The sequence below is a fragment of the Paramisgurnus dabryanus genome, chromosome 17 (assembly GCF_030506205.2).
Source record: "Paramisgurnus dabryanus chromosome 17, PD_genome_1.1, whole genome shotgun sequence".
Lineage (NCBI taxonomy): Eukaryota > Metazoa > Chordata > Actinopteri > Cypriniformes > Cobitidae > Paramisgurnus > Paramisgurnus dabryanus.
The window spans coordinates 8,628,351-8,647,330 of NC_133353.1; the positions used below are offsets into that span (position 1 = coordinate 8,628,351).

The 18,980-nt window shown below is 36.2% G+C and overlaps 1 protein-coding gene across 1 annotated transcript in view; it reads right to left on the minus strand.

Annotated features, from left to right (window-relative positions):
- LOC135736436 (kelch-like protein 29) overlaps positions 1–18,980 on the minus strand; it is a 99,532-nt gene that overhangs the window by 50,539 nt on the left and 30,013 nt on the right. The window contains exons 3-4 of the mRNA XM_065255086.1: positions 7,904–8,051; positions 5,824–6,309 (exon numbers count right to left, since the gene is read on the minus strand). Coding sequence (XP_065111158.1) covers positions 5,824–6,309; positions 7,904–8,051 — 634 coding nt within the window. The remainder of the gene's footprint in view (positions 1–5,823; positions 6,310–7,903; positions 8,052–18,980) is intronic.

Genomic DNA, 18,980 nt, shown 5'->3' on the forward strand with positions numbered 1-18,980 from the left:
ACAACAGTTACATACGTAACCCGAGACGTTTTCATGTGTCAAACACAACTATGCAAAAAAGCATTTTGGTATGAATCAACATTCGCATACAGAATATATAAGCATTTAAAGCAAACAGTTTAGCAGTTTAGCTTACAAAGTCTAGAGTTTTTATGATATTATCCTAAACTACACAGGGAATAATATGGAGTTTTTATCCATATCTATAAAATAAATTCAAGCACGTTCAATGATCTGTATTTATGTATGTAGATTTTCAAAAACTTCCCAGGGCCTTGAATTTTCTCGGTCCAAACCAGCTCAAGACTTCCTCATGTCCAGAAATTCATCATCTTATTAGCCACCTTATAGATGACTCATATCTGACATGATTTATGTATAATTAATCTTCTCTGAACCAAATATAACGCATGCAGAATGACTTTCAGAACTTCACAGAAAGTCAAACGTCAGGATGCTAAAGTATGAAATACAATAGATTTATAACTTAATAAGAATAACCCAGAAACAACGGTACGCTGAGACCTAGTTTTGGTGCTAAATGGATATACTGTGGTACTTCTGTCTGTGAACACATTTAATGTCGCTTCTTAATTGTATACACGGGCGTCCTTGCAGCGATTTGAATAATTGGTTGTGTAAATATCTCAACATCATTAGAGCAACATGTCACCTTTCTCTGACAGCTGTTTCACAAATGTGTGACAAACTATTAAAGGGCACGTAATTTTCCCTTAAAATCTTTGCTATTAATTTGAGCCCTGTAGAGCAAAGATGACAGGAAATTATTTTCTATTTTAGTGGGTCAACGAAAAGACCAATCAGAAAATAGCACAGGATGGAGAGGAAACATTTTACGTATTTTCGAACAGTTATTAACATTTGAGTATGAATGGTTAGTTTATGATTCTTCTTAGCTTGTCAAGATGTTTTTAAATAACATTTTACATTATGCTCTCATTCATTAAAATGAGTTAATGCATTGCTAACTTCAACTACAATGTGAAATATATTTTAACAAAATGTATTACTCTTTGTTAATGCTAGTTAATATAAATACGTTTTTCCTTATGTTTGTTAATTCTGCATAAACTAATATTAACAGATACACATACAAATTAATATACATTTGCCTGGCATATTACAGTCAGCTTACAGCAATAACAAAACATCTGAATATTTTCACTTAAACAAAATTACCCAGAAAGCAATACAAGTACTTTAGTATTTTACTATAATGTAGAAATATGGTTTTGTACTACCTGTGTAAGTTTTTACAGTATTAATCCAACAGTGTAGGTTTACATACGTTTATGAGGTTACCTTCTAAGTTAAGTTTAATAAAGGCTTTAGAAATATAGTGTTGGTTCATGTTAACTAATGTAGTTAAATAAGGGATAATGTACAGTATAGGCAGACGGTTGTTATCGCAGAAATAAGTCATTAAATAGATTCATTTTTAACAAATGCAGATCTTCAGTGAGGAAACCCTATTCACTTTCGGCTTTAAAGGAACATGCCCAGATTTTGGGAATTTAGCTTATTCACCGTATCCCCCAGAGTTAGATAAGTCCATACATACCTTTCTCATCTCTGTGCATGCTGTAACTCTCTGACGCAGCCCCCGCTAGCTTAGCTTAGCACAAAGACTGGAAGTAAATGGCTCCAGCTAGCAAACTGCTCCCAATAAGTGACAAAATAACATGAACATTTTCCTATTTATGTGTTGTGATTTGTATAGTCACCGTGTACAAAAACAAGGTGATATGAGACACAGCCATCTTTTAACAGTAGACATACTCGGAACTATATTCTCAGAAGACGAAGCACTGCTACTGGGCGGTGTGATTTGCTCGCAGCACCGAGAAGCCCCTGATGAGGAGCTCAAGTAGCAGTGCTTCGTCTTCTGAGAATATAGTTCCCAGTATGTATACTGTTAAAAGATGGCTGTGTCTCATATCACCTTGTTATTTGTACACGGTGTGACTATACAAATCACAACACATAAATAGGAAAATGTTCGCGTTATTTTGTCACTTATTGGGAGCAGTTTGCTAGCTGGAGCTTTTCACTTCCAGTCTTTGTGCTAAGCTAAGCTAGCGAGGTCTGAGTCAGACAGAGTTACAGCACGCACAGAGATGACAAAGGGATGTATGGACTTATCTAACTCTGGGGGATACGGTGAATAAGCTAAATTCCCAAATTCCCAAAACTGTAAAGTGTTGCTAATTTATTCAAACCTGGAAATAAAGTTTTAAGATTCTGCACCTTCAGGTTTTAAATGAAATGTAAGCAAATTATGAAGACTGACACCAGAACGTCCCTTTCGTGATTTGCATGAAGATTCATAAAAAGTCTCATAAGCAGCAACATGAAAGTTTGAATCAACATGAGGGAATAATGGGTAAAATATTTCAACACATTTCCTTTCATTGAACCACACAAGACGCTGTTATGAACGATCTCCCATCATGCTGGGATGACACAGATCATCAGGTTTAACACAAAACCTTCCCAGCGTGAGTGCTGCTGTCATTAAAGCTAAACAGTGAGATAAAACATTCATACTCATGTACATTTTACATTCAATTTCCACGGTTAACCTTGTATTTTGCAATATGAAAACGTAATGTATATAAGATCTCACTGACACGCTCTATATTTATACTTTATGTATGGCATAGAGCTTCCATTGCATTTATGACTGCATGCATTCAAAAGCACAAAAATGCTTTTAAATGGCATTCAAGTGTGTTATTACTGTACGTTCCCCCATACAACGGAAAAATACATTCATCTGAATCCGACTGCCGATCCGCGGAGAGCTTTTCCTCTCTCGGGGGAATCGGAAATAAAGCTTGTGCTTGTGAAATGCGTCCTTCCAGTACAAAAGAGCTGTGAATCGATAACAATGGCACTATAGATTTGATATGAGACGTCTCAGGCCTGCTGGCTGGTATGCATAGAAAGTGAAGGTCAGAATGCATGAATATAAACCAGAGCTCTCTGAATGACACTATTGTACAATCTCTCTTTTTCTCGAATGAAATGTAGCACACAGCTCTCTTAAGATGTGAAAGGCACAAGTGTTGAGGGTTTTAAACTTTGAGTATTTTTTAACTTTCTATACAGTAGTATGCTGGTCTTATTGTGTTTATGATTTATTGATGCACTTGCGCTGCTTCGTGCGACGCTCGGCTCCGACTCTATTTATGGTAAAAAAAACTGTCCGCTTTTCTCCATACAATCGATTTGCCGTGGATAAAATAAGCCTCCTTATACTTTTTCCTTTCCCTGACTTTAAAAGCAGACGTGCGGCTAATCAATAATGAGCAGTAATAATTACTGTTAATCTCATTTAAAAACCTCTATCATTTATAAACTTGTCTTCATGCCTCAAAGCAATTACAAGCAGATAAATGGGCTGCAAACAGATCTCCATGTTCTGGCTTCTTTAGAAGATTAATACTTGCACTGATACAACATGACATTCAATTTAACAGTGCGAGAGCAGAACTGCCGTTATGGTAGCTGGCCACAAAATCGTGGTGATTTTAAGGCAAAAGCACAAACGTCATTTTAGGGCGCTAGATCATTTAATAATCCCACAATACACTGGTTTCTTAAATCATTTTACACAACATATTATAAAGGATTTGGGGGTGGATATATAATAAGTTTGTAAGCTACAGAAAAAGTAAAGGGATAAAAATGCTGGGTTACTTACAACCCATCGTTCGATCAAAAATGAATGAGTCCAACACGTTGGTTATAAATTAACCCATGTTGGGTACATTTTCTGAGGTTAATCCAGCATGTCAGAGCCAATGGTGTAGTAGGCAGTGCACCGACAAATGTTGGAATCCTGGCCCAATCCCGTACCCCTCGCTCTCTCCACCCAGTACTTTTCTGTCCTCTCCATACATACTATCAAATAAAGGCAAAAATGACCCAAAAAAATTACTTTAAAAAAACTAATGCTGCATGTTTTAGAATGTATATACCAAGGGTGCAATTTTGATTTTGACATTGGTGGGGATGTAAATAAATTAGTCTGCAGAGTCGCATCATTAAGAGTTTATCGCCGTTTACTTTGACTTTGAAAAAATATATATATTTTTTGGTGTCATAATCTTATTTATGTTAAAGGAGTCATATGACCTAATTGCAAGTTTTACCTTTGTTTTTATGTGTTAAAATATGTCTTTGCACAAAAAAGATCTGTAAAGTTGCAAAAATTAAAGTTTCAAATCTAAAGAGACCTCCTTTTTAAAAGTGAAGCCTCATCCACGCCTACCTAAAACAGCTCGTACAAATGTAGTTAGATATCATACTGGTTTAAACATTTAAATAACATCGCCGACTTTGTTTGGCCTTCCAATTGAGTAAGTGCTTTTTGTTAGTTTCAACCCGGCGCAAATGATCATTTTCACGTTTAGCGCCATGTTGTTTAAATAGCAAATGCATTTGCACCCAATTTTGCACCCAAGTTCTGGTCTGAAAACGAGGTTTGTTCAGGCGCATTGTTGACGCATTTCTATTTTGAGGCAACTAAAATAGAGTACGCCATTGACCAACAAAAACCTGCTCTAAAGTCAATGGCACAATATTTTTTTGTTATTTAAAGAGCGCGATAGTAATATGCGCCTATAAACGGGACGACAACACGGGTTTGATTATCACATACATTTCGCTTTTTAAATAGGGATTAGAGCTGAGACTCTCATTGGTTTATTGCACTTTACGCCCAAAACAGACCCATTACTCATTAGGAGAATAGGAACAACCAATTTAGGCCGTGCACTTGGCGCATAAACATTTTTCAAAAGTGGAATCGGACACGCCCGTTTAGACCGCTTAGTCTCATAGCATAGTCTCATAGCAAACCTCCCATCTATGTTCAGATGATAATGGATTAATCAGAGACAGACTTGACATTGAACAAAAGTGAAATGTTGAATAAAAACATTCAAATGAACTAAAAAATATTAATCTGAGAACCTCCTGAAGGGTTTTTTTGTGATTTAATGGAAGCAAGGAAATCTGACCTTTTCTACAAAACCGGTCATAAAAGTGATTAGTGACCTGCGGAATCTTAAATAGTACTTTCATTTCATGACCAAACTTTTCTTTCTTGAAATCTATTAAAAGACTTTAAAGTGGTCTGAGACTTGGACTCGCTGTGCTTTATATTCTGCAATAAATTCCCACAGATTGCCGAAAGCTAATACTTATATTTATTTATTTTCTCGTTCCTGAAATAGGTTTTGAAGTTCCATATGTTGTTGTTGGTGAAGTTACTTGAAACGACGCCGAGTTTATTCTCAACAATAAATCATTCTTAGGAAATTAGCTATGCTACATTAAACCTGCCTTTCTCTTCTGTGTTGATATATGAACTGATATATTCATATACACTGTATTTACATAAGGTTTCCATTTATATGGAAATGATTTCTCCCAGTTTAGAAACACCAACAGTTTTGAAGCATTCACAAACTGTATCTTAAATCACAATAGTTCAGTTGATTCCCCGAATTCATAAAATCACCACTGGTCAGGCTGGAAGGGAAAACAAAAGCGATTCACTCGACTGGTATACTACTGTAGGTGTTGATGAATGGAGGTTTTTATTGAAAGAGAAAGTCTGGGAGGCATTAAATGTATTCAGGATCATCGAGTTGTGCAGGCCGATGAAAGTGATTTTCCTGGAGACTGGAGTTGTAATTGCTTTACCGCTGTTGTAACAAAACATTATAACTCCAACCAAACTTTTTGAAATGATTAGAAAGCGGGAGACGGGAGAGCCGTGAGGTAATTTACCTTTGGGGTGCCAGCGGTCGGTGAATTCGTATTTCCCCGATCCAACAGTTCTCAGCATCTGCAACCCGTTGGAGGTCTCTTGAGAGTTTTGTGGGATCGTCTGGCCGTTTGTCGTCGGCCCGTTGCCCGTCAGTGCCAATGAGCTCGTCGTAGCGGATTGCATCATGGGATGTGTGAGGTGCCCGTTGCCCACGGCCGCGTGAACGTGGTTGGCGATCTGGCAGACGTTAGGTGGACTGCCGATGGCCAGGGATTGGCTGTGAACGTTGAGGACGATGCCAGCCAGCGGCTGTGAGGTTTGCTGTTGAAGCTGAAAGTGAGGTGGTATATGAGGCTGAAGGGGAGCTACAGGAGTCTGTAGAGCAGTGGTTACACCAATGATGGGTGTTTGGACGGTTGCACCCTGACTGTAAACTGAAGCCTGTGGTACGGCGTACGTGTGAGCCAGCAGTCCGGCCTGGCTGACCGGCGGAGGCCACAATGACGCTGTGGAGAGAAACACCATCTGTTTGGCACGGCCTTGTTGAAGCTATTTGCTTATTATGATGAAAACACGTGAAATACAAATAAATAGGGCTGCAAGTGATTAATTGCGAGTAATCGTTTGCAGAATAAATGTTTTTGTTTACATCATGTGCGTGTACTGTGTATAATAATTATGTTTATATAAAAACACACGGATGCATATATTTAAGAAATATTTACTTGTAGATACATTTTTATATATATATTTAATATATATAATATATACTGTCATTATAAATACATAATATATAAATAAATTTAATTTTCTTAAAATTATATGCATGTGTGTGTATTTATACAGTATATACTAGGGCTGTTATAAACGCGTTAACGCAAATTCATTTTAATGCTACTCATTTTATTAACGTGCGATTAACGCAATGCACAATTTCTTTTTGACCCTTGGTCTAGCCTATAGTTGGATACATTGAGACGCAGCCTTAGACAGTAAATGTGACCCGTGCTGTCTAAATGAGTCCAAGGTTTTTATAAAAATAAGAACATTAAGCCCTCATCTAGCAAATCCAATGCGCTAAATGGTCGTTGAATATCTAAAAAGATCTTTATTTGCATGTTTTTCTAAGTGCTAAACAAATACACAAAGGATGGTTTTCCATCCACTTGCATACATTTGCATAAAGCATCTATATTTTTTCCACACCCATGTTGATTAGAGTTTAAACAATTAGAAAAGTGCTAAATTAATGTTAATTTAGATCAGATGAAAATGTGTGGTTAATTTGCGATTACTCGCATTAATGCAATTAATCTAGATTAAATATTTTAATCTATTGACAGCCCTAATATATACATAATAATTATACACAGTACACGCACATATACAATGTAGACAAAACTTTTATTCTGCAAACGATTAGCCACAATTAATCGTTTTGCAGCCCTACATATAAAAGCACATAAAGTGTGATTAATCGCGAGTAAACTCATGACGATCATGCAATTAATCTAGATTAAATATTTTAATCTACTGATAGCCCTAATATATACATAATAATTATACACAGTACACACACATATACAATGTAAACAAAACTTTTATTCTGCAAACGATTAGTCGCGATTAATCATTTTGCAGCCCTACATACAAAGCACATAAAGTACATTATTCATATTGCAAGTCATGTAATTGTTTTAAATGTTTGTTATTCACATTAATGTTTACAATTATGGCATTGTGCTGTTTCTATCTAACAGGTATATTTATCCATTGGTACTTATGCATTTGGCAGATGCATCAAGGTAAACATTTGTATCAGTATGCTTGTTCCCTGAGAATCAACCCCGCCCCAAACCTTTTGCATTGCTAAAGCAGGACTCTACCTATTAAACTACAGCAACACATAAATCCAAATTCATCTATTTACTTCAATTCATGTTTTAGTATCTATGAAAATACATTTTGTATTAGCATCCTTTTATGAAAACAAACAAACAAACAAATGTGCACTACACAAGAGCCTAATCTTCAGATATAACAACGAAATCAAAGCAGAAAGATCAATATAGTGGAAACGGATTTCTTTCCATTTGTTACCTGTGATATCTTTCTCCCTCATCTGTTTGGCAGGCGGCTCGTCCGTTTCCCAGGGCGTCGATTGGTTAATGGGCGTCTGGCCCCACCGGACACTATTAGGCAGAACGGGGCCCTGAGTTTGTGTGTCCCCCGACGGGTGCACGGAGACCTGGTTTCAACAAGAAGAATGTCTCAGGTAAACAGATCAGTCTTTAATTACTGTCTCTACATCCCAATTACAGGCCATTTGCAAGACACTGGTACATCATTTCGCTTTGTTAATATTCCATTGCATTCACTCTTTTAATTACGCTGCTGTTCCAGATTAGAGGCATCAATAATGCAGAAAAATCCAAGGTCAGCCCCCAGCAATTTAACTCTGTGCCAGACAGCAAGATCTATATAGAGAACATTTTACTAATGAAGTCTTATCTGCTCTGCATTGACTGTAAATCAAGAGGAGAGAAAAGGGGGAATTTTGTAGGGTTGGAAAAGACTTTTGCATCACTTCGCTAAAATGGGAATTAACACAGAGCTGAAGAGAGTCCAAACAATGAACAGTTGCTAACCTCACATTATTAAACATTTCGACTTTGTGTGTAAAACAGAAGCTTTAGATATACAAACACAGTGAAGGCTGATACACACACACACACACACACACACACACACACACACACACAAACATATGCACATATACAAACATACGCATACACACATACTGTATATGCATGCACGCACGCACACACATACATACATACCATACAGTACATACATATGAAAAGCTCAAATGTAAAAGCAGCTAAATGCCACCTACGTCAAAAATTAAATATATATATATATATATATATATATATATATATATATATATATATATATATATGTATATATATATATATATATATATATGTATATATATATATATATATATATATATATATATATATATGATGTGATACATCTTTACGATGCACTGGCGTCCGATTTCGATTCGGTTTAATGCGATGACATTCAATGCATTATGAAGCAATGAAAAAAATATGATGCTATGCAATTTAATATGGTACAGAATCCATGCCACAAGACTCATTTAGAGTCCACATCATTTATACTCCGTTTCGTGTTTTACTTCTTTCACCAACTGCACTCCCGCTACACAACAAGGTAAGCAAAGCCTCAGGACCGTAAAAAAGACAAAATATCTTGATTTCCAAAACTGTAAATGCATCGAGTGGAAATATTTGAAAAATCTCTCCAGCAACATGCGTAGGTGTCTGCTTTACAATTTGTTTTCTATTACCAAGCTGGTTAAAATGTTGAAAATCTGAAACATTTATATAGAAATGACTATCAACATTCCCCATCTTAAAGGTCACGTTCTTCCTGATCCCATTTTTCAAACTTTAGTTAGTGTGTAATGTTGCTATAATAGCATAAATAATACCTGTAAAATGATAAAGCTCAAAGTTTACTGCCAGGCGATTTATTTTCTTTAGGCAAGGCAAGGCTATTTGTATAGCACATTTCATACACAGAGGTCATTCAAAGTGCTTTACATAGAAATGAGAAACAATAAATAAGAGGAAAAAATTATGTAGAAATAAAAGACATGAGAATTTAAAACATAAATTTAAAGAAAATAAATGTGATCTTAATAAAAACAGTTTAATCGTGTGGAAAAGAATAAGACAGGATTAAGAAACAGAATTTCCCTTTCAAAGCCTACAGTGAACGGCTGGTTTGGACTACAGCCCTCTACTTCCGGTTGAATGACGTCAATATTAGCGTTTTTGACTAAACTCCGCCCACAGGAATACGTCAGTCGCCAGTTACGACGGCTCTGCTAAGCTAATAGATATGTACAATAGATGTCGCCTTGGCTACGGCAGTTCATTGGACCGCATGCGCCAAAAAGAGCCGCCATCTACCCCGCATCAGCGTCATTGTAGGAAATAAAATCACCATAAATCGTTATAAATGCAATTTTCTTGGTTTTCTTTTGGTTTGTTCAACAGTCAGACATGTATTTAGCATTGAGTCCAGAAAAAATTCAAGTTTTGATTTTATGAAAATCTACTTTTTCTAACTATAATGCATAGTGCTAGTAGTCCTAACATCCATACGCAGCACAAAAGTCCGGCATCGTCCATGAATTCGAAGTTCAGGCGGATATAGCAGCGTTACCTAGCTACCGACCCCTGTTTCAAGATGGCGGCGGTTTTGACGCATACTTAGAACCCCAAGGCGACATCTAGTGTATATATGTATGTACTAAGCTATGCTGATATCGAATCACAACACACTAAACAAACTACACAATCAGAATCGATTGCCATTTCAACAATTAGATTTCACCGAACAATAAGCAAAATAATATCCAGCATAAGGAAAACAGCGGTACCATCTAAAAGCTGGAAACCCATTACAGTGTCAATAAGAGGCGTCATGCCCATTCAAACTGAGGGGGCACATGCCGGTTTTTGCATGCCACCTCAAAATCAAAGAAGCGTCCATTAATCTGTTACTTGTCTTTTGATCTGTTTAATATGCACAATATTATCAATTCTGTGCTGCATCTTTGTCACTTTTCAGAGATTTTTGCCGTTTTGATAGTGTTTTGATCATGTTACATTACTTTATTCTGGCGGCAGTCGCATACGTCATCCGCGTCTGAGCACGCTCACGAGCTTCGCTGTTGCTGCTGTATGTATTTTGCTATCTGAAGAATTTAAACGTGTAAGAAATGCTTACAACATTTTCAAACCCCAGTACGGTAATGAGCAGTAAACCTCCTCTGTGTAGAAAATGTATGGTTTAAAATGTGATTGTCTCGACGTTATATTAGTAGAGATTTCTAGATTCATCTTCTTGGTACAACGCCAAAGTTCGTCAGAGTTCACGGGGCGCAGAATCATACATGCTCACATATGAGGTAAAATTTCATGCAAAAATCTGTTCCTCTAATAATTTTATCTAAACATATTTTTTAAATCATTATTGAAGATTTAAATCAATCACGTGGCTATAGCTTATGTCATTTTCGTTGTTTATATACTTTATGGATTTAAAATTACATTAATTTCATAGGATAATGCAGTTGTTGTACAAAATGCATTAATGACACAATTAAACAAGTCATTAAACAAAACGTCAATAAACAAAACATGCCGTTTCAGATGTAAATATGATGCCAATATGTCATTATTCCGATTGAATAGTATTTGATATAAAAGTTAGTCAACACTTTTTTTTGGAGGTTTTTGCATGAAGGCAGGGGCGCTCAGATTATTAGAAATGTAAGTGCCATGGAAAAGACTGAAAGCTCTATAATATTTTGTTTGATGTCTGTGTATGCATCATGATGGAGAGTTGCAATGCATTATGTTTCAATATAAAGTGTTACTGTAAAGCAGGGCCCTAAATCGGGCATTTCCTGTTTTGGAAAATAATAGTATATAATATAATACATTTTATAATAAAATTGTGGCGCGCCCCTATGCTAGTACTTCCTGTCACTGTTCAGAGATAAGAAGAATGATATCTAGTGGTTGGGATGCAAACTTAAATGAAATAACTGTCTTGAATCTTTTTTATTTATTTTGATACAGTACTGCCAAACAAAATATCACGAAACTCACATGCAATGATATTTTCTTACACTACATGTAAGATTGCATTAAAGTATATATGACCTGTATGATCTGTAAAACATGATATACATTCATTTCATTTTATATGTTTTCCTTTAGCATAAATCAGCAGCATCTTGTATTATACAGACTAGGCTGCGTAAGCTATCTGCTATTTTAATAAATAATATAATGGGATGTGCATTTCTATAAGATCAGCACACATCTGTGCAGCTGTAGTGTTGCACCTGAACATTCAGCTGAAGCTCAGGAGAAATCACTTACAGTTTCTCTCTACATGAACACAACGGTGAATATTTCATTATGAAGACATCTCTGTTTCTGTAAATCCTGCGCTGTACATTTTCACTTATATTTATGATGGCATATTCTCATTCTGAGCATTTCTGAACATGTGGTCAAGCGTCTAATCGAGTCATTCGCAGTCAGTCATGTGAGAAAGAGCCAACAGACTCAACATTACCTCCTGGACAAAACAACATGCACTTACAATTATAATTTCCCTGGTGTACCAGCAGAATAATACACTGGAGTAATGCTGAAAACATCTCACATAATAACCAACCCCGCTTACCATTTCAATACACACATTACACATTATGTACTGATCATGTAGGAATATTAGCTGGAGTTTTCGAAGCGGGCGCCTCCATTACTGAAGGTGACTTCGGGAAGTTTAAAAAAAAAAAACACACCAGGGCCGCAAGTGAAATGATTATAGAAATTGCTGTGAAGTTAAAATGGGCTTTCCTGCGCCTGCAAGTGAAAACAAATGGCAAATGGCATTTTCACATCAATATTAGTATTTTAACATATACAGTATCAGGGCCATTGTTTTGTCTCAAGATGCACATCAGTAGCTATTGTTGTTTGTAAGGTTTGTTTGTAAAAAAAACTACTTAAATGTCCTAAAATAACTAAGGCCCAGTCCTGGATTAATTCAGGAAACCGCCCCATCATCATTTTAAACGGTCAAACATCACATGACCAGACTGGAATTCAGGTCTCAAAACATCCGCTTGGTTTTTATCTTTAAGAAAATGTTGGAATTTAATTTCCCTAAAATGAGATTCAGGGTGAGGATTAATCCACTTCTGGTACTTTATTGGTTTTGACAAAGACATTATCTTCTCAATAACATTCAGATATTGAAATGAAAAAGAGTGCAAACATAAAATAAACTAGCTAGATTAGTGGATTACCTTAAAGTCCTTTGTTATTGCTATCTTTCAAGGTAAATGCCTGCTTTTGTGGGAAGCAGATGTGGTGAGATCAGTTTTAAAGTCATATGACGTACATAATACACACTGTATTGACTGAATATCGAGAAATTCTTGTTATTATTTCACATTGTCCTTAATTAAGGCTTAGTTACGTTTCTCCTGATCCCATTTTTCAAACTTTTGTTAGTGTGTTATGTTGCTGTAATCGCATAAATAATCCATGCAAAATGATAAAGCTCAAAGTTCACTGCCAGACAATTTATTTCTTTAACAGAATTCCTCTTTCAAAGCCTCCAGCGAACAGCTGATTTGGACTGCAGCCCTCTACTTCCCGATTCAATGATGTAAATATTAGCGTTTTTGACAAAAATCACAACACACTAAACAAACTAAACAATTATAACTCGATACGTATTTCTGAAGAAGGGACTTCATAGAACAAGGAAGACATCAGACCGTTTTTAGGACAGTGAAAACAGCGCTATACAGATAAGTAAATTGTGTGAAAAATTAGGGATGCACCGAATCCAGATCTTTTGGGTTCGGCCAAATACCGAATCCACTTTTTAAGATTCGTCCGAATCCAAAACCGAATACCGAATCCTACTTGCATCCTTATTCCATTAACACAGCAAACAACGTCCATAGTAGTGTATATTTCATTTTATTTAATTTTAACTGTAAAAAAAAGGATAGGCAACATTATGCCAGGATGACAAGTGGGAAAACTATTTTGACAATTACCATAAGCCTATGCATAATGAAAGCGATGCGGTGCAACACGCTCGTTTTTCCAGATGCGTCCGCAAAATGTAAACCGTCCCTAAGTCTCACCGAAAGAGAAAGCTTATCTCCACGTCAGCACCCATGTGTGTAATCAACGGCCGCGTGAAGTCGACCAGCGTAGCGCAAGCCTAGGGTTCGGTGGAAAAAAAATCTAGGATTACGCCGAACCCGAACACCTTCAAAAAGCCCTGTATTCGTCCGAATCCGAATCCTGGATTCGGTGCATCCCTAGAAAAATGCATAGTCCGTGCATTACATGTAGGTCTTAAAGTGATAGCACATTGAATGAATTCCATGTCTACAAAACTTTTATTAATTTGTTAATCGAACTAATCAGACTGAATCGAAATCGAATCTACCCAAAACCATATACAAAAGAATCAAATTGAATTTCCAAATTGATCGCAATTCTCAGCCTTATCCTTAATGCATTCAAATCCACCATAAACTAATTATGGGCAGTGTTGAGGGTCTCCAGGATTATGAAGTGCTAATCTAAACTCATTATTCCTCCATCACACTGATAACCTGACCTCATCTAAGAGCGCCGTTTTTCGAAACAGCAAGCATGCACTTTTGTGTGAGGAACTGTCAAACAATAACAGTGCGGTTCTCCTCAAACCATGTACGCAGGATCGCTTCTCTGCAAACGTCTCCATTTGAGTTTCTGGCTGTCCTGCACCTCTCTTCTGGAAGCATCTCTGTCCGCCTCTCACAAAGCCAAATACAGGATCCATGCTGTCATGCTCTCGTTTGCTATTCCTATCCTTACTGTCAACACAAAAACTTCTTCCTTAGGCCAGCAGAAAAGCCTCTTCTGCTGATCCATCACTTGTCAGGACTTCCTCGCGGCTCTTCAGCATCTCGAAGAACAACCTTTGACACATCTTTTTTTTACAGTCAGTTCAAAGCAGAAAGTCTGTGGCCTTTGGTTCGTAACTTTATGAAAGAGCAGTGCTGAAAAAGCTTCAGGCTGGGCCGGCTTTGCTCTGGGATGAATTCTGTGTGCATTTGGCTTCCGGTGATCTCGGTCTAGATTTTCAATATTAAAGATGCACGGCTCTTAAAGGGTCACAGCTTTCAGATCTGCGAGAGACGCGAGTATTTCTATAAATGTCAAGAAGTGTCAAAACACAGCAGGGAACAACTGAGCAATTTGGGAATTGGAATTGATAAGCAGGATGTTAAATTATAATGAATTTGTTCGATCCCCATCTTCAGTCCCTATTAAAAAGCAACATATTTTTGTCATGCGTTCCTTGAAATTCATATGGTTTTGGATTCATAAGGGTAAACGGAAAGTAAATACGTTTTCTAAAAAACCCTGCTGTTGGGCTTTCAAATGCCAATTCAATATCCTGAGAGCTGGGGCCAAATTCAGTACACACCTTTCTTCGATCCATTTATGAATTCTTAATTCTATATTTCCCAAAACTCAGAACTGAGTTCTCCCAGTTTATCAGTTATTTACAGCCATTTAGGAGAGCCTTTGTAATTATCTGTAAGTCGGGCAATACAACAGCGGAATAACAAGCAATTCCAACCACTGTATAATGATGATAAAACATTTCCTTCGCAGGCTCTTCATTTTCTTGTCTCATTTTTGCGAGCGACTGCTGAATTGAAAAAGCTCTCCGTGTTTGGCACATTTCAGCCACTCATTTTGCATAATGCACTTCCACCGAATCTAAACGAGTGAGGGCTGACAAAATGAGCCTTTGTGATGATGAACCTGCTGGATGATCTTTGAGACAAATAAACCAATACAATCTCACGTCAATTCTAGAGATGTGCAGGAATGGTCGAATATATACATACATACTAATAAAAGCATTGTACAACTACAGTAGCATGTTTTACAAAGAGTAAAGTGGTCAGATAGTGTACTGTTTCTGGTGGATTTGATATATATAACCCACAATCCCTTGTGAAAATTGAAATAGTATTTTTATAGGTGACTTCTGTGACTAACTGTTAGGATGCATCTGAAACCACCTACTTCCATACTATACTGCAAAAAGCAGTATGTGAGATGAGTATTATGTCCAAATTCATAGTATTCCAAAAACAGTAGGCAAAAAGTACCCGGATGACCTACTATTTCTGGCAAATCCCAAAGTGTTCATTCTATTGGCACTTTGATATCCCGTGATCCCCAGGAGAGGAGTTCAAATCCAAAAAAATAGACGAAGGGGAGTTGTTGTATTTAAAAATGCCCGAAAGTACTAACTTTGCTTAACCCTATTCAAATGCAAATACATATTTTAAAAAGCTGTCTCTTGTGTTGAAATTGTGCTAGTTTAATGTCATTCCAGTTAAGAGCTAACTTATTGTTGTCTGAATTCATTCATTCTATCCATATTCATATCGTTTTAATCTTCATCTAATTCAGTATCTATCAAAGTACAGGGTATGTGACCTCGGACGCAGACTAAAATTCGCAGGTGCTGAAATTCTATCAAACACTGTAAAAAATTCAAGTTGGATTATCGTAACGCTTTTTTTGCCAAAATATTTTTATTAAGATTTTCTTCATGCATATACAATCACATTTATGTCAATACAATTTGTCAATTTGCACAAAGTGATTGCATCACATGCATTAAAACCCATTAAAAGGCTATAATTAAACTAACACAGTGAACAACACTTCTCTCTTCCCCACAGGTTCTTAAGCATAAAAATTAAAAACATAGTATACAATTTTGTTTCATCTTAACTTATGCCTTTTTCCATTTTTACTAAAAGAAAAAAAAACATTAAACATAAACTTTAGATTGTGGAACTATAGGTCACCCTGTCTAAAAAATCCAAAGAGTCATCTGTCAAATCTTGACAAAATCAATGAAAGGCCCCCAAATCCTATCAAATAAGTGATGTGTAGATTTCTGATTTTTTTGTGATTTTTTTAAACAAAGTTTCAAAAAATGCCTTCCAGAAAATGTTTCTTCTAAAAATATATAAACATACAAATATATCAAATGAAAGAACATACCCTCTGCTTTAAAACAAACAATCAAACCAAATAGGAAAAAAAAAACATTTTATCCTATCTATTTTTTTCTCTGTTTATGAACTCTTAGTCATGGGTATTTTTCATTAAAAAAAATTTTTTATCACAAAACTGAAACAAATGCATTTTTGTGAAGGAATTTTTCACATCAGACTAAGAACGATTATCAAAACATACACAGAGTTTAAAATGAGTAAATAATGTTTTGGCTTCAGTTTTTTCATAAATTGGGTAAGTCATCTAGTGGATAATTGGGGTATTGCAGATTAACACAAAAAATCATCAGGAACCTGTTTTTCCTCTTAACTGACGAGATAACTCATCAATGGCAGGGAAAGAGTTAAAAATGATTTCAATTGGTAACACATAAAAAATCTTTTTTTATTCAGTGAAAGATTTTAAGTTAATGAAGTAATTTTTTATTAGATCCAAGTTTCACTTTTTACAGTGAACCAAACTAGAGACTAATTCAGGTTTTAGGCTGACTTTAAATGGAAATATCATGAAAATCTGACTTTTTCTATGTTTAAGTGCTATAATGGGGTCACCAGTGGTTCTATCAACGTAGAAAATATGTAAAGATCAAGCCAGTAACTTAGTTTTGGTAAACCATTCCCTACAAGCATGTGAAATAATAGGTTACTGAAATATGGCTCCCCTTGTGATGTCAGAAAGGGATAATACCGCCCCTTCACATATGTACTCTGGGAACACCAAAGATTTATTTGACATCTTTTAAAAGTCTTGTGAAATGTCTACAGAAGGATGATGCATTCTTCACCTTAACTTAGGTAATTTATTAAGTTTCTAAGTTTAACACACACACTGATCCAACAAACACTGAAAAACTCATTCAATCTAGATGATAAAGTCTGTGTTTGTTATCGTCTGTTCAATCTGTGTAAATTATCCTGTAGATGACTTCTATTAGAAACATTTAAGCAGCTCATTTCACTGAGGAGCAAACTTTGCCAAAACACTTTAGCAAAAGATTACCTTAACTGTAGTTAAACTACTTCTCAATTCAGTTTCAAATAAAGAAAAACTTCTTCAATTTAATGAGTCTGAATGCAACAAATTGACCCATGCTTCAGAATTTATACAGGAAGAAGAAGAGCCAAAGCATGACCTCTCTTACAAAGTTATTTGTAATTTAATATGCAAGTGAATGACTTCACAGCCCTGTGTGTTATTTGCTGGTCATACTGAACCCGAGACACAGACCCAATCATGGCCAACATACAGTACAGATATTCTCAACAATGAAGAAGCTTTGGCTCAGAGCCTTTTGTAAATCTAAGATTGCTTTATTTGAACCCTCCGTCCCGTCCTCAATATGAAATCATGTAGCAGGACTTTCTCAACGCAGATCAATAAGCAGTCTTGCTCTTCGCTATCAGAGATGTTTCACAGAGATACAGTAGAAGTCTGGTATCATCTGACTGCAGGGCTTTCATGATGAACGACGGAGAAATTGACCCGAAGATCTGACACAGCACTCCGCTTTTATCTCTCGTCGTCTTGACTGAGAGCCGAGACAACAAACACATATGGTGCGTAATGAAAGCTCTTAAACATCATGTGACCAACCAAGAGTTGCTTTTGAAGCAGATCACGCATCTGTCCATTCAACCGTTCTCATCCATTTAAACGAGTAAACTAATGTATTTTTCTTTTGTGGAGATGGACAAAGTAAATCCCTTTGAATTCAGTCCAGAAAGCCTTAATTTGTCCTTTGAAGTCAACAAGGAAACAATATTGATCCTCTTTTTTTCCTAATTTATGTTCCTGGTATTATTGTGCATAATATTTAAATTCTGTCTTAATTTACTCACCCTCATGTTGTTCTAAGCCTGTATGAATTTCTTTTTTTTTTTGATGAACACAAAATATTTTTTTAATAATAAGCACACAGCTGGTGGAAACCATTGACTTCCATAGTAGGAAAAACACATCCTATGCAATTCAATGGGAACCGTCAACTCTGTGCTTACCATATTTTTCAAAATTCATCTTCATCATCATTTATTACAATACTTCCATAATAGTTGTTTTCCTACTATGGAAGTCAATGGTTACAATCAGTTGTGTGCTTACCATCATTTATAAAAATATCTTTATTTGTGTACATCAGAAAAAAAGTCTAAAACAACACAAGGGTACGTAAATTGTAGGGGTGTCAACAATAATCGATTCGGCGATGCATCGGAATGTGCGCATGCCCGATTCAGCATCGATGCAGCAAAGTTCCATAATCGATTATGTCACTGTTTATTTTCTGGCCTTGAGTGAACAATAAAAACGCACCCTTTTCCATGGAAAGCAGACATATGTGCACATTTCGGAATTCGGATTCTACGAAGTTAATGGGAAACTAGACAAGACTTACACTGTGTGTAAAATTCTCATTTCAGGTATATAATTGT